The sequence below is a fragment of the Haliotis cracherodii genome, unplaced genomic scaffold (genome assembly GCF_022045235.1).
Source record: "Haliotis cracherodii isolate W230 unplaced genomic scaffold, xgHalCrac1.p SCAF_48, whole genome shotgun sequence".
Classification (NCBI taxonomy): Eukaryota; Metazoa; Mollusca; class Gastropoda; order Lepetellida; family Haliotidae; genus Haliotis; species Haliotis cracherodii.
The window spans coordinates 110,825-137,119 of record NW_027266306.1 but is presented as its reverse complement, the minus strand read 5'-3'; the positions used below and the strand labels follow the sequence as shown (position 1 = coordinate 137,119).

Genomic DNA, 26,295 nt, shown 5'->3' with positions numbered 1-26,295 from the left:
GGGTCTCTAAGTGGGTCCTGTGTGGGCATATATGTATATTCATGTGGGACATAGATGGATTATGTCTGTGAATGTGTGTTTCTCATGTATACATTTGCAAACTTTTCGTATATATTCACACATTGTGAGATTTATATTCCATATTTCATGTTTTACGTGTACTATTTTGTATAACACATTCTATAATTGATGCGCAGGTTTTAAATTATTTGTAATTTGTAACTCTTTTTTCGAGCAAATGAGTTCGAGTTAGGATTTAAATTCAATACTGAGTGATATGTCCTCTTGTCTAATTCAAACGGTCTAATAACAACGGCCTAATTTATACCATCTTTTTGATGAACAACATATTTTTATACAGGAACAAAATGAATACACTTTAACATATTTTACAAATGAGATCAATGACCATGAATACACCTGTGCAAATTAGTCAAAATAGTTTGTTATATATCAACAAAACACCCCGTTCTTTACTCTTATAACACAAACATACATGATAACATTTGTTTCAGTCAGTACAAAGAACCGATACGTGTTTTGGTCGTACTTTGTTACTTTACCAACATCACTGATGCATATTTCGACATTTCTGTACCTTTTTATAGGGTCGAGTGGTTAAAGCGTTCGCTCGTCACGCCGAAGACCCGGGTTCGATTCCCGACATGGGTACAATGTGTGAAGCCCATTTCTGGTGACCCCCGCCGTGATAGTGCTGCCATATTGCTTAAAGCGGCGTGAAACCATACTCACTCACTCACTCACTCACTGTCACATAAATATATGACAATCTGCCTGTCAAGAGCAATATTACAATAAAACGTATCAAGTTAGAGAGTGAATTTAACCTCAAGTCACGTTGTCAATATTTCAGTAACAGTGTGACTTGAACAGGTTATACAATATTTATATTTTTAAAATGCCGGCAAATGACAATATAATAACTTGAAAGATATCACAGACTGACTTAAAACTAGTTGTAGAACATTAAAAACCGATTAATTGGCAACAATACGATATAGGTCGCGATCAACAAAGGTAAGGTCACCATACTTGGGACCAAGGGGACTTACGGTACCTCTGCTACCTGCATGGTTCCCCAGCATGATTTACACCTTTCCCTTACTTACTGTCGATTTTTAGCTAAGCCAGAGATTAAGAGTGAACAAATATTCTGAAATCAAAATGGGGTAGATATCGGCGGTCGGAGGATGCCAAACATGGTTGCTAGGTCGGAGAATGCCAACCATGGTTCCTACGTCGGAGGATGACAAACATGGCGGACAAACAAATGAATATTCTTCATCACTGATGATGATGATGATTTGGAAGATTTTACGTGCGCTTTCCGGCATTAAGCATGTTTCGCACATGGACCAGTCAGGCCATTTAGTGTGGCCAAAAATGGGCGGAGGGCTTCGTCCGAGGGGGCGTTTGGGTTGCATATTTAGAGTTTGAAGAATTTGGAATTTGGAATTTTGGCGGAGGTGGAGGAAAATATCTCTGTCTTGTCATTTCTGGCTCACACGTCCTGTTGATCAAGCAAAAGCACGCTGGTTATTTCTCGCTGTTTTCACGCATTTAACACACTTCACAGGCATTACTACAGTAAACTACGGTTATAACGAACTCAAAGGAACCCCTAATTTTAGTTCGTTATAACCGTAGTTCGTTATATGCATATATACAGCATAACTACAGCAAATTTAAGGGACAGAAAAGAAGGTTCGTTATATCCGCCAGTTCGTTATAAGCGTGTTCGTTATAAACGTAGTTGACTGTACTCACGAATGGATTAGCTTTCCAATAAAAAACACTGAAAGGTTTACTCATTACGATAAACGTTTATTCAGATTGGTACATTGGTCTGTAGAGAGATCGTAAGTAAATTGCAATGGTTAAAACGACACGTGATCACTACTGCAAGATATTCATTGTAATAACAACATCTAACATGTATATTCTGTATATTCTAACATGTATATTCTGTATTCTCGCCAAGGCTCGCTAAATACAATGTTTATTCCTAATGTAGGATATTTACCATCCCCAAACACACTCGTGTGATAACCTCTTTTTCATATAATGTCATTCTTTAATTCTGTGCTTCAAAATCGCCCTCCCTCTCTCACAAACATTACCGAAACGTTGCGAGTTTTCCTGGAATGCGCGCATTAAATTTATTACGTCACAGGGTAAGTGATGTGTCAGTCGGACAGTGACAGAAACCAATATAGTTCCAACTGAAATCTATTTCTTATACAGTGGCGAAGCAACATATAAGCAAACCAACAATTGTTTTAATTGCCTTGCGCGGCAATCCATTGGTCTGTCTGCTAGAGTAACTGCCCTTTGTCAAAGGGAAGCTACTCTAAACCTAGTCTATGATTTGGTTGGTTTGTTGTTTAACGCCGCACTCAGCAATACTCCAGCTTTATGACGGCGGTCTGTAAATAATCGAGTCTGGACCAGACAATCCAGTGATTAATATTATGAGCATCAATCCACGCAATTGGGATCGATGCTACGCATCAACCAAGTCAGCGAGCCTGACCACCCGATCCCGTTAGTCGCCTTTTACGACAAGCAAAGCCACCTTTTACGGCAAGTATGGGTTGCTGAAGACCTATTCTATCCCGGCATCTTCACGGGCCCCTAGTCTATGTGACGTCACGGCCACGGTCAGACGTTGTTGACAGTCGGTCTGTCCCGTCATAACGTTAAGAAGTGTAGTCAGCGACAAAACGAAACAAGGTAACAATTCAAACATATTTCGGCCAAATCCAACTATTTTATTTTGTGGAGAAAGGTTCAAGCCGCAGAGGTCTACAAGCACAGATATGGTTACTGATCCCGCTTGACTGCCCTCGCAAAATTGTGTCGCAATTTATATCTCCAAAGTTTCCAAAACTTATAAAATGCCTTAGCTACATCACAGTTAGACACTGATTTTCAGTATATTAGACTGTTCTTTTGATAATGCGCGGAGCGTCTATGGGCTATTTGCATGCTGGAAACTGGCAGGAGTCAGCGTGCAGTGGCCACTTAACTGGGTTCAATGGTTCACATTGTGTGATTTGCAGACTATGGAACATGTACCAACAAGCCCAAAATGTTGACGATCGAACACGTTCAGCGCGTTCCAGATCAACGACAAGAGTTCAGGGTCGGTTGATCCAAAACCAGGCTCTTCGAAATATGTCTCAAACGGCCAATGAAGTTGCTGCAAATTTTCATCAGTCCACGTGAGTGGAATAGATATCGTCTACATACAGCTCATATGCGTGCTCGGTGCTACACGAACAGGTGCTTATGAATCACTATTAAAAAAAAGCTGAGCAAATACTGCCCTACCAGTGACACCCGTTGCAAACCAGTGTTCGCTCGCGAAATTGTCTGATCACTCTCTTTAAAAAAGTACTTTGCGGGTGTTGGCGTATCACTCCCCAAAATACGGTGGTCCAGACAGCGGTGACGTGACAGATGGGGCACTGATCGATTGTCTACGGTCCATTTTATCACATTACCAGTGGCAGTGGTTGGTTGGTTGGTTGGTTAACGCCGCTCTCAGCAATATTCCAGCTATATGACGACGGCCTGTAAATAATCGAGTCTCGACCAGACACTTCAGTGATTGACATCATGAGCATCGACCAACGCAATGGGAAAACGATGACATGTATCAACCAGGTCCTGACCACCCGATGCCGCTTGTCGCCTCTTACGACAAAAATAGTCGCATTTTACGGCAAGCATGGGTTGCTGTAGACCCCGGATCTTTTTCTTGTCTACTATACAGCCTTAACTTGGGAAAGCTAGTCTTTATATCGCCGAGATATTGACGAGCCCTGGCGGTGTGGGGTTTTTTTTCCCTCAAAGGCAGCTGTTGTCAGAAAGGTTGAGGAGGAGGAAATTAGGGCCCTCTTTGGCCCATTGACAATGTTAAAATTTACAGTTGCGGAAAACTTAGTAATAATGTTTAAAAATTATTGTTTCTGTCATACGCACGTACCTTCCTTTACTTCCGGCGTGATCAAGATCATTAGAATGGTTACAGTGACCATTAAAGTAGAAGTCCGTGAGACGAGATTTTTATACAAGGTGTTTGTTCTGTCTTTACATATTGTGAGAAAAATAGTGTGATTTTCTCATTTTCAAATATTCCCTTTGTTACCTTTCTATTCACGTGTATCGTCATCCACAGGACATTTAGCGAAATTAATGCATATTCATTGTCCAAAAAACCCTTTGAGACCAAAGGTCGAGAAGGAATGAAACAGCAAACGTGCAGGCTCGCTCGCCTGTTTTTTCCCGCTCGCAAACTTTTCTAAGAATCAGCTACGCGGATTCATACAGTTTGCACATCGGTTTTTAGATTTGTAACGTAACTGACGACGTTCAGCAGTAGTGACGTTCAATACTGACGACGTTCAGTTGTACTGACGTTCAATACTGACGACGTTCAGTTGTACTGACGTTCAATACTGACGACGTTCAGTAGTACTGACGTTCAATACTGACGACGTTCAGTAGTAGTGACGTTCAATACTGACGACGTTCAGTTGTAGTGGCGTTCAATACTGACGACGTTCAGTAGTAGTGGCGTTCAATACTGACGACGTTCAGTAGTAGTGGCGTTCAATACTGACGACGTTTAGTAGTAGTGACGTTCAATAGTTGTGACGTTCAATACTGACGACGTTCAGTAGTAGTGACTTTCAATACTGACGACGCTCTATAGTTATGACTTTCAGTACTGACGATGTTCAATAGAAGTGACGTTCAATACTGCCGACATTCAATAGTAGTGACGTTTAGTAGTAGTGACGTTCAATACTGCCGACGTTCAATAGAAGTGACGTTTAGTAGTAGTGACGTTCAATACTGACGACGTTCAGTAGTAGTGACGTTCAATACTGACGACGTTCAATAGTAGTGATGTTTGATAGTAGTGACTTTGAATACTGATGACGTTCTTTAGTTATGACGTTCAGTACTGACGACGTTTAGTAGTAGTGACGTTCAATACTGACGACGTTCAGTAGTGAGTTGGGTTTAACACCGCTTTTAACAGTATTCCAGTTATATCACGGCGTGTCAGCTTAATGTGGGAGGAAAGCCCGAAGCGATGCAAGTCTCAGACGTTTACCACTTCGGTGAAACCCACGAGCACGGGTATGGTGCTGACAAACCTAGAAACATAATCAATACTGACGACGTTCAGTAGTAGTGATGTTTGATAGTAGTGACTTTGAATACTGATGACGTTCTTTAGTTATGACGTTCAGTACTGACGACGTTAAGTAGTTAAGAAGTTCAATAGTAGTGACGTTCAGTGGTAGTGACGCTCAGTAGTAGTGACGTTCAATACTGACGACGTTCTTTAGTTATGACTTTCAATACTGACGACATTCAGTAGTAGTGATCTTCAATAGTAGTGACGTTCAATACTAGTGACTTTCATCAGTGATGACGTTCAGTAGTAGTGACGTTCAATAGTAGTGACGTTCAGTAGTAGTGACGTTCAATAAAGATGACGTTCAGTAGTAGTAACGTTCAATACTGATGACGTTCAGTAGTAGTAACATTCAATACTGATGACGTTCACTAGTAACGTTCAATACTGATGACGTTCACTAGTAACGTTCAATACTGATGACGTTCACTAGTAACGTCCAATACTGATGACGTTCACTAGTAACATTCAATACTGATGACGTTCACTAGTAACGTTCAATACTGATGACGTTCAGTAGTAGTAACATTCAATACTGATGACGTTCAGTGGTAGTAACGTTCAATACTGATGACGTTCAGTGGTAGTAACGTTCAATACTGATGACGTTCAGTGGTAGTAACGTTCAATACTGATGACGTTCAGTGGTAGTAACATTCAATACTGATGACGTTCAGTGGTAGTAACGTTCAATACTGATGACGTTCAGTAGTAGTAACATTCAATACTGATGACGTTCACTAGTAACGTTCAATACTGATGACGTTCACTAGTAACGTTCAATACTGATGACGTTCACTAGTAACGTTCAATACTGACGATGGTGGTGACGTTCAGTAGTGGTAACGTTCAATAGTGGTGTCATTCACAAGTGACGATGTTCGGTAGTGGTAACAGAGCAACAGAGCAAGACTAGCCCCTGCACGAGATCTGCTGTAAGGAATGAGATATATATTATTTCAAAGAGTCAGGGGGCGGTCGGGTAGCCTAGTGGTAAAAGCGTTCGCTAGTCACGCCGAAGATCCGGGTTCGATTCCTGAAATGGGTACAATGTGTGTAGCCCATTTCTGGTGTCCCCGGCCGTGATATTGCCGGAATATTGCTAAAAGCGGCATAAAACCACACTCACTCACTCACTCAAAGAGTCAAGTGTTTCCACCAGCGTCCAACGCTATTTAACAGTGGTGACGTTAAATACTGACGACGTTCATTAGTGGTGACGTTCAATACTGAGGACGTTCAATACTGACGATGTTCATTAGTGATGACATTCAATACTGACGACGTTCATTAGTGATGACGTTCAATACTGACGACGTTCATTAGTGATGACGTTCAATACCGACGACGTTAATTAGTGATGACGTTCAATACTGACGATGTTCATTAGTGATGACGTTCAATACTGATGACGTTCAATACTGACGACGTTCATTAGTGATGACGTTCAAAACTGATGACGTTCAATACTGACGACGTTCAATACTGATGACTTTCAATACTGACGACGTTCAATACTGACGACGTTCAATACTGATGACTTTCAATACTGACGACGTTCATTAGTGATGACGTTCAATACTGACGACGTTCATTAGTGATGACGTTCAATACTAACGATGTTCATTAGTGAAGACGTTCAATACTGACGACGTTCATTAGTGGTGACGTTTAATACTGACGATGTTCATTAGTGAAGACGTTCAATACTGACGACGTTCAACACTGACGACGTTCATTAGTGGTGAGGTTTAATACTAAAAGGGACACCGGTGGAAGAAACCTACGATGGTGGGTTCGAATTCTGATTTGTCCTGATTATGTTTCTTGGTTTGGCAGCACCATCTTTTCCCTAACATTATGCTGACAAGTCGTAATAAAAACGAAATTCTTTTCAAAGCGTCGTCCCTTTTAATAAAAACAAAGAAAAACTTCAGTTTTGTTTGGATTTTTAAACTCACGTATCAGGCCTATATACAAAGTTAAGATGAGGCATAGTTCGGTAAAATGTGTAATTGAACTCAAACATTCCTTTATATTCTAGGACAGTCCTGTTTCTCAACCATTCCTCCATGCAGTCGAATGTCTGTGGCTGATAGTTGACATAAAACTTGTTTGCAAATAATTCCCTCCTCGACGTCAACAAGGGGAGATCACTCATGCCAAACACGCAAACGTTATGGTTGCGTACACCGCCGCAGGGCCAATCAAAGGACTTCTCTCCCCATTGAGGCCCCCAATTTTTGAAGCGAGCTATATAGGGTTTCTTGTCATAATCCGTGTCCACCGGACCTGCAAGGAAAAAGTTAATGGGTGAATTATGTTGGTTAATGCCGCTTTGAAAGATATTTCTGTGTGTCGGTGTGTCAGCTTTATGTATGAGGAAAGCCTGAATTGATGCAGGACTTAGTCTCTTAACTATTTGGTGAGTCGGTGAGATGGGTCTGACGCCACTTTGGACAGTATTCCAGTTATATAACAGCGTATCTACTTTATATGTGAGGAAAATCTGAAGTAGTGACGTGAAGCAGTGAACTGTGAGTGAGTAAGTATGGTTTTATGCCGCTTTTAGCAATATTCCAGCAATATCAAGGCTGGGGACACCAGAAATGGGCTTCACACATTGTACCCATGTCGGGAATCGAACCCGGGTCTTCGGCGTGACGAACGCTTTAACCGCTAGGCTACCCGACTGCCTCAGTAGTGAACTGTGCGTGAGCGAGTGAGTAGGGCCTAACGCCGCGTTGAACAGTATTGCAGTGATATCACAGCCTGTCGGCTAAACCAATGTCCAAAACAAACGATACGAACTAAAAAAAATTTAATATTTTTGTTATAAGTGTTTTATTTTGTATGAAAACATACTTAAACATATCCCACGTACCAAGCCAAGTGTAATCGGCGGGGGAAAGCGGGAAAATATGAAAATTTGTGTAAGCATTGTGCGCTTTGCAAAAACTATGTCAGGTGCCGTAGCACGAAATGCACGTGCAGATCTACTTATAAAAACTGCAGAACCGACACCAAAAAGCACACCAAAGAAATAGCACGTTCAACTGCGTCTTTATTGGCCTGTCCGTCTCCATGGTAAGGTTTGATGTAATCAACTTTTGTGTACATGATGTTAAAAGATTGCTCTAATGAAATATACCAATGTAAATTTTATATATGGTTTTACTTTTCTTCCATAACCTTTCAAACAACACATGGTATCGTTTCGTTTGGACATTGCGTGTGTGTGTGTGTGTGTGTGTGTGTGTGTGTGTGTGTGTGTCTGTCTGTCTGTCTGTCTGTGTGTCTGTCTGTGTGTCTGTGTCTGTCTGTCTGTCTGTCTATGTGGGGAAACCCAGGAGCACGGGTGTAGAGCTTACCTGACAAGCCTATAAACATAATCAGTCAACGCTGGATTCGAACCCAAGATCATAGGGTTCTGGCAAGCATAAGGGATGCAACTCTTCATAGCAAATTGCGTCGCTTTAGACAACAGGACCCGCCATACCCCCTGATATATTTAGTATCAGCGTGAAAGTTAGTGGTTTGGTAGGTTAGTACCTTGAGGATTGGACAACTGTGAGGATTTGATAGGTTAGAGGTTGAATGAGTGAGGGAGTGTGCCGTACGAGTGATTGGTTGTGTCGGTTTATGTTTGAGTGAGTGAGTGGGTTTATGAATTAGTATGTGGTTGGTTGGATGTATGAATTGTGTGACTGAGTGGGTTTATGAATGAGAATATTAATGTGGTTGTTGAGTGTATACGTTGTGTGAGTGAATGGGTTTATGAATGAGAATGTGGTTGGTTGGGTGTATGAATTGTGTGAGTGAGTGGGTTTATGAATCATAATGTGGTTCATTGGGTGTATACATTGAATGAGTGAGTGGGATTATGAATGAGTATGTGGTTGGTTGGGTGTATGAATTGTGCGAGGAAGTGGGTTTATGAATCATAATGTGGTTCATTTGATGTATACATTGAATGAGTGAATGGGTTTATGAATGAGAATGTGGTTGGTTGGATGTATGAATTGTGTGAGTGAGTGGGTTTATGAATCATAATGTGGTTCATTGGGTGTATACATTGAATGAGTGAGTGGGTTTATGAATGAGAATGTGGTTGGTTGGATGTATGAATTGTGTGAGTGAATGGGTTTATGAATGAGAATATTAATGTGGTTGGTTGGGTGTATACATTGAATGAGTGAATGGGTTTATGAATGAGAATGTGGTTCATTGGGTGTATACATTGTGTGAGTGAATGGGTTTATGAATGAGAATGTGGTTCATTGGGTGTATACATTGTGTGAGTGAATGGGTTTATGAATGAGAATGTGGTTCATTGGGTGTATACATTGTGTGAGTGAATGGGTTTATGAATGAGAATGTGGTTGGTTGGGTGTATACATTGTGTGAGTGAGTGGGTTTATGAATGAGAATGTGGTTCATTGGGTGTATACATTGAATGAGAGAGTGGGTTTATGAATGAGAATGTGGTTGGTTGGGTGTATAAATTGTGTGAGTGAGTGGGTTTATGAATGAGAATATTAATGTGGTTGGTTGTGTGTATACATTGAATGAGTGAGTGGGTTTATGAATGGGAATGTGGTTGGTTGGGTTTATGAATCATAATGTGGTTCATTGGATGTATACATTGAAGGGTTAAAGGGATTAATGAGTGAGGACGTGAACTAGTTGCGTGTATGCATTGAGTGAGTAAGTGGGTTCATGAGTGAGGGTGTGGCTGGCGTGGTGTATTGACTCTAGGTGTGAATAGCTATGCGTGGGTGTCCTGCTCATGCCCGTTTATTGAAGTAGGACGTTAACACTCGCTGAGTTTAGAATGGTCAACCTGTATGGAAGCAGTGGACCCGCCAAGGAACTATGTACACGCTCTAACAATTGATGAGAGTTATTTTCATCAGTTTTTTATTCAAAATTCATAACCGATCTATTTTGAGAATTATTTTGCCCTGGTAAATCATATATTTATTGTGATATTCTTTGCGATTTTTGCGCTCCAAACTGTTTGTAAACAATCATCTTATTTCGGTTGTAATCCATTTCGGCATTTCGAAACCAACTTTACCTGTTGATGATCCGGGGATGTGGAGTTGCGGATTGTGATTCAAAGTGGCGAAAAACGTTTCATCGGGAACTTTAGTGTGTGTTAGCCATCTTGTAAAGTCCTTTGCAATGGGGTTGTTGATGGCGTAGTCGACGAAGTCCCTGTTCACAGCAACATGGACGTTGCCTTTGTAGAGCGAGATGTTGTGGGGCGGAGGACCCGCCATGTCCCAACGACGCCATCTCCATCGCCTGCAGTGAAGAGACAAGATGGCTCTTAGTCGGTTAATCCATTAGCTTGCCCTCATCTGGCCTACACCTTATATCGCCTACACCTCATCTGGCCTACACCTTATATCGCCTACACCTCATCTGGCCTACACCTTATTTCGCCTACACCTCATCTGGCCTACACCTTATATCGCCTACACCTCATCTGGCCTACACCTTATATCGCCTACACCTCATCTGGCCTACACCTTATATCGCCTACACCTCATCTGGCCTACACCTAATATCGCCTACACCTAATATCGCCTACACCTCATCTGGCCTACACCTTATATCGCCTACACCTCATCTGGCCTACACCTAATATCGCCTACACCTCATCTGGCCTATACTAAATACAAAATTTAATGGTTACTTCCACACCCCTGTTGTGTAGAATGGTACTGTCCATTAACCCATTCATTAGTATGAATCAATGACCTGAGTACATGTCCCTTTCAACTAATTTATGGTCTATATTCAGCTGTGTTATATAACGTCAATACATGACGGGTTTGTATTACGACGTTCCTCCATCAAGGCGAGTGTAGGCTCCTACAGTTGAGAGCGTGATGGGATTTAGTGTGGAATGGGGGTAATTTTATGATATAGGCTGAGGGGGTCTGGAATTAGAGAGAGTAATGAGCCTTTACGGCCCCATTTCATTAGTTTGCTGAAAACACACACGCGTCACCACTGCACTGCATAGCAACCGTATGTATTCACGAGAGATGGAAGAACGTAGTGTATAGGGACTTCACAGCAAAGTGGCCGTATGTATTCACGGGAGTCCAGGCTGACGACGTTTCTCTGTACCAAGGTTTGGTTTAACGCTGCTTTTAACAGTATTCTAGTTATATCGCGGCGTGTCAGCTTAATGTTGGAGCAAAGCCCGAAGTGATGCAGTTCTCAGAAGTTTACCACTTCGATCAGTGAAGCCTACGAGTATGGTGCTGACATAGAAACCTAAACGGGGCAAACCGGGATTCGAACCCACAATCATAGGTTTCTGGGGTGTCCAAGGGACGCAACTCTGCACAGCAAATCGTGGCCCCTTAGAGGACTAAAACAGTGCCCCTGGTATCTTGAGAAATGTGAGTGAGTGAGTGAGTTAGGATGTTTTTACGCCGCTTTTAGCAATATTCCAGCAATATCACGGCGGGGGACACCAGAAATGGGCTTCACACATTGTACCCATGTCGGGAATCGAACCCGGGTCTTCGGCGTGACGAGCGAACGCTTTAACCACTAGGCTACCCGACCTCCCCCTTGAGAAATGTGACAGAGCGTGTGACGTGATGTATACTTACAACTGACTATTTGCATCAACGATATTAGCTCCATTCATTATCTTCAAAATCCTGACAATTTCGAGATTGGTCTTGAGAGGATATTCCTGCCCGGTCAGATTGATAAAGTATCGCCACCCTGGATGTCCCAGCAGGTCTTCCATACACGACAGATCGGCCCCAAGGACTGAAAACTCCCCCCACACAACACCGAACACCTTTGTAGGAGTGAACACATTTGGCAAACAGTTCACAATGTGTTTTATATCATTTTTGACCAACTCAGATGCATTTTTGTCGACATGAATACAATAGAAGTTCGTTGGTCTATAAATGGTTCTCAGAAGTCTCTCCACCTGCTCCACATCCTTGTACATCACTATACTAAACGCAAGAGGGAACCCAGTCTCTTCGGCGCTTGCGTTTAGGATATATGGACACTCCTTTAAAAATGTTTCGCAGTTCTTCGCCATATTTACGCAATGAGTGTTCCGTGTGTAGTGATGGTGCTTGGCAAAACTAAAAGCTCTCCTTATCTGTTCCCCATCTCCTTCTATCAGAGCTTCGCAGGACGGCTTCTCATCAAATGTCACATTTAAACGAGTCATTGGACTTGATTTGACAAGCGATGATTTTGAGATCTTTGATTCAGGCAAACTCACATGTCTGATCAGCGTTCTTCGTTCTGCTCTCCTTTCAATAAGCACGGTCACATTTATTTGTTTCTTTACGTTTCCTAGCAACGCGTATAATCCTACACTGAGTGCTACTGAGGTTACTGTCAATGCAGCAAGGACATATTTGATCCTTTTGTGTACGACCATTGCAGCTTTCAGCACAGAACCCATGCGTTTGACCTGATGAGCTGACGCTTCGCCACCTTGGCTATGACCATTTTGGCTTTGTGAGTTTGTGCAGCTTCCAAAGGCAAGGGAGTTAATCAACCGTAAAAGTCCAGTTTCCACTCTTGCCGAACTAGGCAGGAATTTCTGAGTTCGATCCTAGTGCTACCAGTGGCTATTACGAATTACATCCTTCTTTTTCCCTCCTGTTTTGTACGACCATTGCAGCTTTCAGCACAGGAAGTCTACAAAATAAACACACATCATCATTTCATGGGAGCGAGGCAATGGAGGGCCCCTAACCAGAGGGGTACAGAAGGTTATGGGTTGAAGACATTGTACACAGGTGGGGAATCGAACCCAAGCGTTTGACCTGATGAGCTGACGCTTCACCGCCTTGGCTATGTCACCGTCGCTACAACTAGAGATAGAAATATGAGCATAATTATGAAAACCTCTAAGCCGCTGAATTATGTACCATTTCTGTTAGAAGGTCGCCACAACGAACCAAAGCTAAATGCATGAAATTGCTACTTGTGGGCGTTGAGTACCCTAGTGGTTTAAGCGTCCGCTCGTAACGCCAATGACCTCGGTTCGATTCCCCACTTGGTAACAATGAGCGAAGCCCATTACTGGTGTCCCCCGCCGTGATATTGCGGGAATATTGCTAAAAGCGGCGTAAAACCATATTCACTCATTCACGCTACACGGGCTTACCACTCAGTCTGGAGGCCCCCTCTGTTGTCTAATGGATAGTGCATCTGCCCGGAGAGCAGAAGGTCGGTGGTTCGAACCCCTAGCCAAAAGAACAAACTACATGTACTTCAAAAGATGGGACTTGGGGACATTAAGGGGACGAAAAAGGACTGGTCAACTCTGAGTCAGTTTACAGTATCTGAACAGGGCATTCATGTTATCTCAGAGGGCTAACACTATATAATCGGCGTTTGTCCAGACTAGTACACCCAGCAACCACCACAAAATGTACGTATTTATCAATGTAACTCCCCAAACACGAGTATCAATTTTCAAAGTATATATGATGTTAAGTATACATAGAGCTGAAACGACTGGCACCAGATGTGCTTTATGAGTTTGTACAGCTTCCCAAGGCTAGGGAGTTAACTAACTGTAAAAGTCCAGTTTCCTCTCTTGCCGAACTAGGCAGGAATTTCTGGGTTCGATCCTAGTGCCGCCAGTGGCTATTACGAATTATATCCTTCTATGTCTCTCCTATTGACTAATCAGATTCCGTGTCTCATCACTTGCTTCAAAGCGAAATGGCGGCGCCCAGTGAAGACGATCTGATTTGTATCAAGATCTGTATTGTAATAAAACGGGTGCAGTGCATCAAATCACTTGAGCACCTTGATTAAGAGCATGAAAAAAGATATCTGTTGAAGCTAAGCTGACGGTACACATGCTTTGCAAATCCTGCAATCGACCAAAATCTGCACGGCAGTGTATGAACCGGATGTTGATTTCGTTACATCATTTTGATTGGACTATGCAAAGGCTCGTTAGTCCAGCCAAAATATAACTCTGTAATTCCAGCCTATTTCGGCAAGGGTGACAACTGCACTTTTATAGTCAGTTAACTCCCTTGCCTCGGGAATATGGGTTTATGCAACTTGAAACCTTATTTCAGTGACCTTTTGTGTCTCTTGATAGGCCATAAGGGAGGAGAGCAGGTCATATACGATTTCTCCATTTGAGTGAAACCTAAGAACACAGTGCATTTCAAGTTAAAGATCATTAGATTCTGGTATGTCTCAGGGGACGTAACTCTGCACAAGGAATAACGGCGCCTTAGACGACTGGACCATCTGTGCCCCTCGTGAATAGAAGATAGAAATCTAGGACATCGAGAAATGTATGCTTTTTTTGTGAATTGTCATAATGACGTTAGAAAACAACAAAAACATTCCCAAAACTATTATCCTGGAGGTAATAGACTGAATCTGAATTGTTATAATACTAATTAACTGAAAACATTAATTGAACAGAAAACATTTGCGATATAATATGCTAGCTTACAATCATGTTGATGACTGGTTCATTGCTTAAAGCGGCGAAGAGACACACTGAGTCACCCACTCTCATGTCAATACAGACCGCCTCCGTGGTCTAGTGGTAGAGCGTCCGCCCGGAGAGCGGAAGGTCCGAGGTTCGATCCCCGACCGCGTCATACCAAAAGACGTTAAAAGATGGTACTTGTTGTTACCCTGTCTGGCGCTCGGCATTAAGGTGCTAAAACAAGGACTGGTCGGCTCGGAGTCAGTATACTGTGTGTGAGTGGGGTATTCATGTTAAACTGAGGCATGGTATCTCAGTGAGCTAGTTAGGACTAGTACAAGCAGCCACACACACACACACACACACACACACGTACATGCACGTCGCTATATAAGTGCAATAATCTTGGACGCGACGTTAAACCCCATTTCACCTCACCTCACCTCACCTCACCTCACCTCACCTCACCTTGTTGAATGTTGATGAACACGGCAGCAATATCCCAGCTATAGCAGAACGTAAATAATCAAGTGTGGACCAGGCAAACCAGTGAGTGATAACATGAGCAACTATCCACGCCATCGGAAACGCGCAATCAGCTACGTCATACATTAAAACCAACCTCGTTTCAATCGGCTCGTACAACCAGCAAAGCTTAAGGTACAAAGTTTGGGATATAGAGAAACCAATATAAGCATGAAGGAAGTCTAACCCCTTCTCCTTTTGAAATCCTACTAAACATTAATACAATGTTGGTTGTACATGCGTGATGGGTATATAGTTAAGAGTATCAAGACTCACTCATTTCGTCGTCCCGTGAAGATCCGGGGTAGAATAGGTATTCAGCAACCCATGCGTGCCGTAAAAGGCGACTGTGCTTGTCGTAAGAGGCGACTAAAGGGATCGGTTAATCAGGCTCGCTGACTTGGTTGATGCATTTCATCGTATCCCAATTGCGTGGATCGATGCTCATGATGTCAATTACTGGATTGTCTGGTCCAGACTCGATTATTTACAGACCGCCGTCATATAGGTGGAATATTGCTGAATGCGGCGTTAAACAACACACAAACAAACTATCATTTCAACACATGATGTCAACACAATTAACATGACTAACAAATGCAATATTATTCGAGGATTTCAGTCACAACCAGCCCGTCAAAAGACAGGCTTAATTTTCGAATGATATGTAACCACGCTTGTTGGGACAGAGCACGGGAGTGTTGTGGACCTGTACTCAACTGGGTACGTGATGGTTACAGTTATTATAAACTACTTACCCTCGTTATAAGCGTGTTCCCATCACATGTTCCGTCACCGCAGTCGCTGCATTAATAGCTGTACCCACCAGCTTCCACGTTAAATACTATGACGCCAACGACACACTGCAACAGCTGTGCCCCAATTTTTCTGTACCTAATCAATAAACAGGTGGATGTGCCGACTCTTTTACAACTGACCTGACAATTTCAGCTATTTGTTTGAGAACGGTTTTCTCATATATGTTCACGACCTCAGGGTTGTTATCAAAATTGGTGAAGATATATTTTGGCATTAATTTTACATATCGAATATATTGACATGTAGCTGTGATTTGTTATTCAATATTGTACCGAAATTAGTCGAATTCAAGACAAAGATAGTTATTGTCATGACGAGGATCTAACAATTGGCTTCTAGTAATTAACTGATATTTATTTAACGATATACCGTTATATTTGATCATTCTGATTTTCAGGACGAATCTTCATTCTACCATTAATTTCAGTAAGGAATTTATCTTATATAATTTCTTGACGGACACAAAGTGGTACATTAAAATAGTGAAATAGTTATTATGCATAACGAAGTTTGAACACGTTGTGAACAGTATATTGATTTCTAGAAGAACGTGTGAGTATCGACGGGCCACTTACTCCAGATGTTACACGTAGCTGGCCCCATTAACTCCCAACAACGGTTAGGTCACAATAGGAATATATCTCAGTGTGTTAGCAGTATAAATGGGCATCAGTTCGGACTAGTACAAGCACGCACGCACGCACGCACGCACGCACGCTCGCACGCTCTCTCTCTCTCTCTCTCTCTCTCTCACACACACACACAATTTTACTTCACTTCACGAGTAACAATGCGCATGGACCACCATGCTACCTCATAGCCTATAGGGGGGCACGGGTGGCCCAGTCGTCTAAGGCGCCGTGATTCGCTGTGCAGAGTTGCGTCCCTTAGGCACCTATGAAACCTATGATTGTGGGTTTGAATCCCGGTTCGACCCAATTATGTTTCTAGGTTTGTCAGCACCATACCCGTGCTCGTGGGTTTCACCAAAGTGGTAAACGTCTGAGACCCGCATCACTTCGGGCTCTCCTCCCACATTAAGCTGACACGCCGCGATATAACTGGAATACTGTTAAAAGCGGCGTTAAACCCAACTCACTCACTCATAGCCTATAGGCAATTTCATCAAGGATGTGTGTGGTAGATGGGCTGTGTTAAAGACAGCTCTGTGACCAGTCATCTTATATTAGGGAAGGGTGAGGGTGTGGGTGTGACTGTGGGTGTGTCTGTGGGTGTGTCTGTGGGTGTGTCTGTGGGTGTCTTTTTGTGTACGTCTGTGAAACAGTGAAATCTGGTTTTATGAACATTGCAGGTGGGTGAATGGTTCAAATTTCTAGGTGACTTCGTGAGTAAGACAAGTGATTGTTATTGCAGAAACATTAAACGGTTTATGAGATATGAAGTGACCCTCTTTTTCACCTTCCGTAAATGCTTGAATAAATTAAAGACCATTAAGTCAGTTGTTCAAAAACATCCATTAAATAATTTGTCAGTATCCCAAAAAAATAATTCGACGTACACGTTTCATCTTTTCAATTTTCACTCTTCATAAAAAATTGCCAAAGGCGTAAGGCAGGTGCAAACCGAATGGTCACATGTTGTACGAACGATATGCGGAAGGATCGGTCGGTATGAGGTTTACATTGAAAACATGCCATATCACTACGCCATACATTCGTCACCACTCGCCCCTTTCCGTAACCTGCAAGAAGACTCGTCCCCCCTATCGATGAATGTTATGTGCGAAAATACGACAAACCAATCAGAATGCGCGTATGATTTCGAGTTCTTTGTTAAATAATCCCTCAGAAATAATTTTTGATTTTACATACGTCTTGCACCTAAAAATATACCCAAGACACAGTTAAATGTGTTCAATCATACTGTATAATTTCGCACGTCCCGATGTGCTTTAAATTGCATCTGAAATATATATAATATGGGGAAATATATGTGAACCATTACGCAACGAGTTGACAATTGTTTTAGGTATGACCGTTTGCTCTAAGACGGAACCCAGTCGCAATAATGGCCATGAGAGGGGCACGAGTCGCTTATTCGGCTTGTCCCGGAATAACACGAGTTGGTCACGAATGATGTTGTACGAACTATATGCGGAAGGATCAGTCGGTATGAGGTTTACATTGAAAACATGCCATATCACTACGCCATACTGATAAGGTGACGGAAGAAGCCGAGTGGCTCCGAGTTTCACGTATGCATGGTCACCTGAGTAAGTGGGTAAGTGTGATTTTATGCCGCTTTTACCAATATTACAGACATCCCAGGACGGTGATAACAATAACTTTGAACCTTTGTGGGGATTACAACCGGGTTTGAGAAAAACGATAGGACGCTTTATCACTAGGCACCCCGACTGCCATTGATCACCTGATATATATAATATTGTTTGTTCATTGAATTTAAAGGCACGTAGCGGCCAATCTAAAACATGTTGCCGAATAGTTTGTTTGTTGTTTAACGCCGCACTCAGCAATAGTCCAGCTATATGACGGAGGTCTGTAAATAATCGAGTCTCGACCAGACAATCCAATGATTGACATCATGAGCATCGATCTACGCAATGCGGATCGATGACATGCATCAACCAAGTCAGCGAGTCTGACCACCCGATCCCGCTTATCGCTTTACGCTTAGCACAGTCGCCTTTCAAGGCAAGCATTGGTTTCTGAAGACCTATTCTACCCCGGATCTTTACGGGTCAAAATAGGTGCGGTCGGGTAGTCTTATGGTAAAAGCGCTGGCTCGTCACGCCGAATACCCGGGTTCGATTCCCAACATGGGTACAATGTGTGAAACCCATTTCTTGCCTTGATATTGCTTGAATGTTGCTGGGGGCACGGGTGGCCCAGTCGTCTAAGGCGCCGCGATTCGCTGTGCAGAGTTGCGTCCCTTGGGCACGCCAGAAACCTATGATTGTGGGTTCGAATCCTGGTTCGCCCCGATTATGTTTCTAGGTTTGTCAGCACCATACCCGTGCTCGTGGGTTTCACAGAAGTGGTAAACGTCTGAGACCTGCATCACTTGGGCTCTCCTCCCACATTAAGCTGACACGCCGTGATATAACTGGAATAATGTTAAAAGCGACGTTAAACCCAACTCACTCACTCACTCACTCACTCACTTGAATGGTGCTTAAAAGCTGCGTAAAACCATACTCACTGACTCACATACGGGTCGAATAGTTCATCTTACAAAGTGAGTGAGTGAGTATGGTTTTACGCCGCTTTTAGCAATATTCCAGCAATATCACGGCGGGGGACACCAGAAATGGGCTTCACATATTGTACCCATGTCGGGAATCGAACCCGGGTCTTCGGCGTGACGAGCGAACGCTTTAACCACTAGGCTACCCGACCGCCCCTCATCTTACAAAGACACACCTCATAATGATAGTTTTATGGTTTTAACTGTTTGAAAGGATTTTCTTCCACAACATTGTCAAATTGGAACAAAATGGTTAGGATATTTTGATGAGAATCAGCCAAAGTCCTAGAACTTTAACCTGGACCAAACATTCCAGTGATTGACATCATGAGCATCGAGCCACGCAATTGGGATCGATGACATGCATCAACCAAGTCAGCGAGCCTGACCACCCGATCCCGTTAGTCGCCTCTTACGACAAGAATAGTCACCTTTTACGACAAGCATGGGTTGCTGAAGACCTATTCTAACCCGAATCTTAACGGATCGCCCATAAAGGGAATTAACTTTGTGCATTAGTGTAGTGTGACCGTACAGACGGTGCGTTGTAGCTTGAACCTAAGTGTGAAGTGAAAATGGGTTTAACGTCGCGTGTACACATACAGTTACGTGCACGCACGTGTGTGTTTGCTTATACTAGTTCGGTCTTCTCGTTTAATGGGGGGGGGGGGGGGGGGGGGGGGGGGGGGGGGGGCGGCGGTCGGGTAGCCTAGTGGTTAAAGCGTTCGCTCGTCACGCCGAAGACCCGGGTTCGATTCCCGACATGGGTACATTGTGTGAAGCCCGTTTCTGGTGTCCCCCGCCGTGATATTGCTGAATATTGCTAAAAAGCGGCGTAAAACAATACTCACTCACTCACTCACTAGTTTAATGGGGACACCCAATTGAGATACCATGTCGCAGTTTAACGTGGATATCACACAAATACACACATAATACTTACTCCGAGACGACCAGTCCTTGTTTGCGCCCCTTGATGCCGCACGCCAGGCAGGGAACAACAAGTACCATCTTTTAACGTCTTTTGGTATGACGCGGCCTGATTACTGGACCACCGACCTTCCGGCACACGCTCTGTCCACTCGACCTCGGAGACGGTGATCGAAGTAGAGTTAAACTAGAATAATATCTATCATAATCCTAATTTCTGGAAGTGTAGGCGCTCTGGCAGGAATACAAAACAAAAACAGAACTATAGAAATTACAGTCACTCGTGTTATTTTAGTTTGATTACTTTATTGAGTTGAATATTGTGTGTTAACATGAGACATCAATCATGTCTTTCCCATGTTGATATTAAAAGGACATTGTAGAGAAACAACAACGCATCAACAAACAGCTGTAGCAGCGACAGATAACGGATGTCCTCAAATGTCCTCAGATGTCCAGAATTCCTCAGGCCAAACGGTCATCAAGCTCCATCACGACGCGGGACATGTATCGCTGTGATGAGCTTAGTGAACTAAAGTCAGGATTAAAAAGAGTCACAACATGACTGTCATTCTGAGACGTCCATTCCATCTTCTGTGGCGCCTACATTTACTTCTGAGAGATGACCACCGATAGGATTTGTGATGGGTAATGTAATGTCATATTTTCTTCACATTATGGAAGTCAACTGTGTTGTGACCTTGACCTTTCTTCGTGTGGGTAGCAACTGTCACCTCATTTCTGCAGCAAATCGGTAAGCACGAATTTTATCCGGACTCAAACCCGGGGTAATCCTTTTCGATACCTTTACAGCCTCGTACAATTTTGCCTACATACATTCTTTAGATTTGGCATTTGTTCATAAAAAGTTACATTGAACTGAAACGGGCCTTCCTGCTCCTCCATGGCCCTACCAGACAACCATTCTTCCATACAATCCAGTGTCTGGCTCTGATAGTTTATATAAAACTTATTTGCAAACAGTTCTCGGCGTGACGTGAGCAAGGGGAGATCACCCACGCCAAAAATGCAGATTTCACGCACGCGCTTACCATGACATGGCCACTCAAAGGATTTCTCAGGAGCGTTCGGGCCCCAGTTTTTAAATCGAGCAATATAAGGTTTATTGTCATAATCTGTGGCGTAGTCATCACCTGAAACAAAGAGGACAGGAAGTAAGCCGGCATTCATGCTGCGATACGGGTACCAGAGTGAGTGACTGTGGAGTGAGTGAGTTTGGTTTTACGCCGCTTTTAGCAATATTCCAACAATATCACGGCGTTGGACGCCAGGAATAGGCTTCACACATTGTACCAATGTGGAGAATAGAACCTGGGTTTTTGTGGCGTGACGAGCGAACGCTTTAACCACTAGGCTACCCCACCGCCCTTATATGGGTACCAGAACCAGGACAGGTGGTGTTCTATGAATGAGTTGGTTGGGTTTAACGCCGCATTGAATAGTAATCCAATTCACGTCATGTCAGCTTAATGTGGGAGGAAAACCCGAAGTGATGCTGGTCTCAGACATTTACCACTTTAGTGAAACTCACGAGCACGGTTATGGTGTTGACAAACCTGAAAACACAATCGGGGTGAACCAGGATTCGAAACCACACCAAAAGGTAGATTGGGGTGAAGGGGGGGGGGGGGGGGGGGCGGGGGGGGTGGGGGGGGGTTCTCGACAGTTTACAATCACAACAAAAATCGCGGAGCTGCGTTTGCTGTAGTTGAGAAAGCAGCCCAAATGGATTTTGTTTATCAGAGTAAATGAGCATTGGAATATGCCACGTGTTGCACTATTTCAGCAAAATCGCCACAGAGGACCCTACAAATGGCGCCCATGTGTAAAATTGAACTCGGTCCTTCGACGTGACTAGCGAATGCATTAACCACTTGGCTATCCCACAGCCTTTCAAAGTTTCTCAAAATATAAAAAGTGCCGATCATAGTAATGCAGGAAGAGCGTTTTTAATTATCTATGAATATGATGTTGTTTTACTTCCCATTATCTCTCCAAAGTGGTAAACGTCTGAGACATGCAAAAACACTCACTCACTCACTCACTCACTCACTCACTCACTCACTCGGGGCGTCCTTTACCCTACGCTGTTACTGGCGTGAAGGTCCTCAGGTATTTTCCTTTAACGTCAAATGGAATCTGTTTCGGCAGAAAATCTAGGTTGGTTTTTGACTATTCACAGTAAACTACGTTTGTAACGAACACGCTTATAACGAACTGACGGATATATCGAACTTATTTTATGGTCATGGCCATTTGTCTTTTATATGCTGTACATATGCCTAAAACGATGTACATATGTTAAAACGAACTAAACTTAGTAGCCCCTCTGAGTTCATTTTAACCGTAGTGTACTGTTTATTTACCTAGAGGGGGCACAGGTGGCGCAGTCGCCTAAGGCGCCGTGATTCGCTGTGCAGAGTTGCGTCCCTTGGGCACGCCAGAAACCTATGATTGTGGGTTCGAATCCTGGTTCGCCCCGATTATGTTTCTAGGTTTGTCAGCACCATACCCGTGCTCGTGGGTTTCACCTAAGTGGTAAACGTCTGAGACCTGCATCACATTGGGCTTTCCTCCCACAATAAGCAGACACGCCGTGATATAACTGGAATACTGTTAAAAGCGGCGTTAAACCCAACTCACTCACTCACTCACTATTTACCTAGAAATGAGCCAGGAACTCTCAATGACGGGCTGTGATTTAGCGAGGGAAAGAACGTTTCGTCCGGTATCCTTGTGTCTCTGAGCCATATGGTGAAGTTGTTGACTACAGGACTGTGCAGGACATAGCCTACAAACTCTCTGGAAACAAGAACGTGAGTATTTCCCTTGTGTAGGCTGATGCCTGCTGGAGGAGGTCCTGCTCCGGCCCATCGAATGCGCTTCCACTTTTCCCTGGCAAGAACATGAGAGAGAAAGCTATTACACTATATGTAGCTTGTTTGGTTGTTGTTTTACGCCGCACCCATTATTCCGGCTGTATCACGACGACCTGTAAACATTCGAATCTGGACGAGACAAGCGGATGTTCTCATGAGCAGCCACACGCGTCGTCGGCAGCAGTGACGCACAGAGAGTGTCGACCCGATCCCCTTATCGCCTCTTACGACTAGCAAGACTTGGGTCAAATTTAATTTGGTCCCGTATTCTGAATAAAAATATTGGTATCTTAAAATCTGTGGTGTCTTAAAATCTGTGCTGTGTTAAACAATTAACAAACAAACAAACAAACAAATTACAACCAGCAATAGAGTGAAGGAGGCCTGTTATAATCGGAACCCGGATTTTGACTAAAATACTCATCTTAGATATTTGGAATTGTTGGATAATATATGATCCTCTACTTCTGGAACTTTTTCTCCTTTGGGAGAATACCACAGCAGATTTTGGTCTGTTGACATTCACGTTTCATATTTTACCGGGTACCGTAAGCGAGCTATTTAGTCCAGCAAAAACAATCCTAATTCTTTTCCCGTCGATACAAGATCTTGTTTAACCGGTTGTGCTCACATTAATAACGTTCTGTGGAATCACTTCGTCACCTTAATTATGCGCCTTTTTGTTGAACGATTTGTAGCTGCCTCCCGTAGCTGTCAGAGTTGCCTCCCGTAGTTGTCAGAGTTGCCTCCCGAAGGCGTCCCAGACACCTATGATCGTGGGTTCGAATCCAAGATTCGCCTTAATGATGTTACTAGGTTTCTCAGCACCATACAGGGGCAGTCGGGTAGCCTAGGGGTTAAAGCGTTCGCTCGTCACGCCGAAGACCCGGGTTCGAATCCCGACATGGGTACAATGTGTGAAGCCCATTTCTGGTGTCCCACGCGGTGATATTTCTGGAATATTGCTAAAAGCGGAGTAAAACCATACCCACTCACTCACTCAGCACCATACCCATGCTCTTAATTTTCACAACCGTGACAAATCAGACCTGCATCACTAGCTTCCCCCTCCCCTCCCAGCCCCTTACAAGCTGACACGCCCAAGCTGTTCAAAACTGCGTTAAACCCAACTCACTCATTAACTCGAGTTCACTGAATATTTTAAACCATGAATACAAGCAGACTTACACTTCTTTCTCTGCATCAACAATATTGGCACCTTTGAGGGTCTTCAGAATCCTGACAATCTCACGGTTTGTCTTGAGAGGAAACTCAGTCCCAGTCAAATTGATAAAATACTTCCAGTATGGATACGCCCACAAGTCCTCCATGCACTTTAAATCCGCTTTCAGAACGGAAAGGGTGCCCCATCTCACATTGATCTGTGCTGATGCTAGAAACACATTGGGCAGACAGTCCACAATAGCTTTAGTATCAGTCATGTCCTTCTTATACATTTTCTTGTCCACGTGAACACAATAGAAGTTGGACGGTCTGTAAATGGCTCTGAGAAGCCTCTCCACCTGCTCCACATTCTTGTACATTACTATACTAAACGCGAGAGGGAACCCAGTTTCCTCAGCACTAACGTCCATGATGTAGCCCCTCTGCTTTAGGAATCTGGTACAGTTCTTGGTCATGTCAGTAAACGACAGTGTCGGCTTGTAAGGATGTGTCTCTCCATACACTATGGCTTCTTGTATCTGACTCACGTTTCCGTCTATAAGGTCTCTACACTGAGGTCTAACATGTCCTGTTAATGTCTTTGTCATGTGGTGACCATGCACACCAGTCTGATTCTTGTTCTTTGGGATGTTCTTGTTCATTTGAATCCCGTTCCTGTTCCTGTTCTTGTTTCCGTCCATGTTTTTGTATGGTTTAGATTTGAACGTTTCACTTCCAATTTTGCGGAACTGGGTTAAATGTGACAATTCCAAGTGTAATCCCTTTTTACCATTGACGCTGCTATTTACAGTCTTTGATGGCATATTTTGGTTACCATTTTCTTTTGGAACATTGGTGTGTATGTCTTTGGCATATCGTTTGGTAATAGATTTGTTTGATACAGTTGCTATGGTAACATTTCCACTGACCAATGGGGTGATCAAGTTGATTTGCGGTTGTGCATCTTCCCTCGATCGTAAGCCATGAGTCTTTCGTGTAGCATATATGTATATCACAACGTGGATTGCACTAAAAAATTAAGCTGATGAAGACAGACAGACAGACGAGCCTTCCTTTTTGAGGCGACGGGACCAGATGATACATCTGCAAAAAAATATATTCGTATTCACGAGTTAATGTCATATTGAATATGTTTGAGGGATGTCGAGGTCTTTTGTGAACGCTTAATGGCTATGGTGAGGTGAGGTGAAATTGGGTTTAAGGTCCAAGATGTGTGTGTGTGTATGCGTGCGTGCGTGCGTGCCTGCGTGCCTGCGTGCGTGTGTGTGTGTGTGTGTGTGTGTGTGTGGCTGCTTGTACTAGTCTGGACTGATGCCGATTTATAGTGCTAGCTCACTGAGATACCATTCCGCAGTTTAACATGAATACCCCACTCAGAAACGGAATACTGACTCCGAGCTGACCAGTCCTTATTTTAGCCCCTTAATGCCGAGCGCCAGACAGGGTAACAACAAGTACCATATTTTAACGTCTTTTTGGTATGAAGCGGACCTCGGACTGAACCTCGGACCTTCCGCTCTCGGGGCGGACGCCCTTCCACTAGACCACGGAGGCGGTCTAATGGCTTTGGTACTGACAAACCAATTATTCTATTAGCAGGACGAATGTGGGATTCGAAACTGTCATCAGTTGGTTGTCATTCGGGGAGGCAACTCGACACATCTAAATGCGACGCTTTTATCAAAATCCCGCCAGTTGCCACCTATTTAACGACTAAATTTAGCGCATAACAAGTTAACTACAATACTAACCTTTCACCTGCTGCCTCACTCACTCTGGGAAATCTAGGATGTCGGGATGAGACATGAGCGCAGCTACTTAACATTAAAAGTCAAGATTTAGCCCTTGTCAGGGCGTAACAAGTCGCCGACAGTGTAAACCCAGGTATGTAGTCACCGAGTGTGACAAAAGCGAATCTACAATAAGCATAGCAACAGATGTTCTCCAGTACAATACGGAGCCTGTTCAATCTTCCATAATACATGCACATTCAGAGA

General features: G+C 43.3%; 1 protein-coding gene and 1 pseudogene across 1 annotated transcript; both read right to left on the bottom strand.

Annotated features, from left to right (window-relative positions):
• Positions 1–7,193: 7,193 nt before the first annotated feature.
• Positions 7,194–12,690, bottom strand: LOC139441904 (beta-1,3-galactosyl-O-glycosyl-glycoprotein beta-1,6-N-acetylglucosaminyltransferase-like). Its single transcript, XM_071222655.1, has 3 exons — positions 11,875–12,690; positions 10,317–10,546; positions 7,194–7,528 (listed from the first exon to the last, which is right to left on the bottom strand). The coding sequence occupies exons 1-3, from the start codon at positions 12,675–12,677 to the stop codon at positions 7,194–7,196; spliced, it is 1,368 nt and encodes a 455-aa protein (XP_071078756.1). The 5' UTR covers positions 12,678–12,690.
• A 7,924-nt stretch (positions 12,691–20,614) lies between these two features.
• LOC139441905 (beta-1,3-galactosyl-O-glycosyl-glycoprotein beta-1,6-N-acetylglucosaminyltransferase-like) lies at positions 20,615–26,152 on the bottom strand (annotated as a pseudogene).
• Between the last annotated feature and the right edge of the window lie 143 nt (positions 26,153–26,295).

Coding starts and splice junctions, on each gene's coding strand:
- LOC139441904 (XM_071222655.1), bottom strand. CDS start 12,677: ATGGTCGTACACAAAAGGATCAAATATGTCCTTGCTGCATTGACAGTA. Junction 10,547..11,874: donor GTTGATGCAAATAGTCAGTT/GTAAGTATACAT, acceptor TCTTCACTGCAG/GCGATGGAGATGGCGTCGTT. Junction 7,529..10,316: donor CATCCCCGGATCATCAACAG/GTAAAGTTGGTT, acceptor TTTTCCTTGCAG/GTCCGGTGGACACGGATTAT.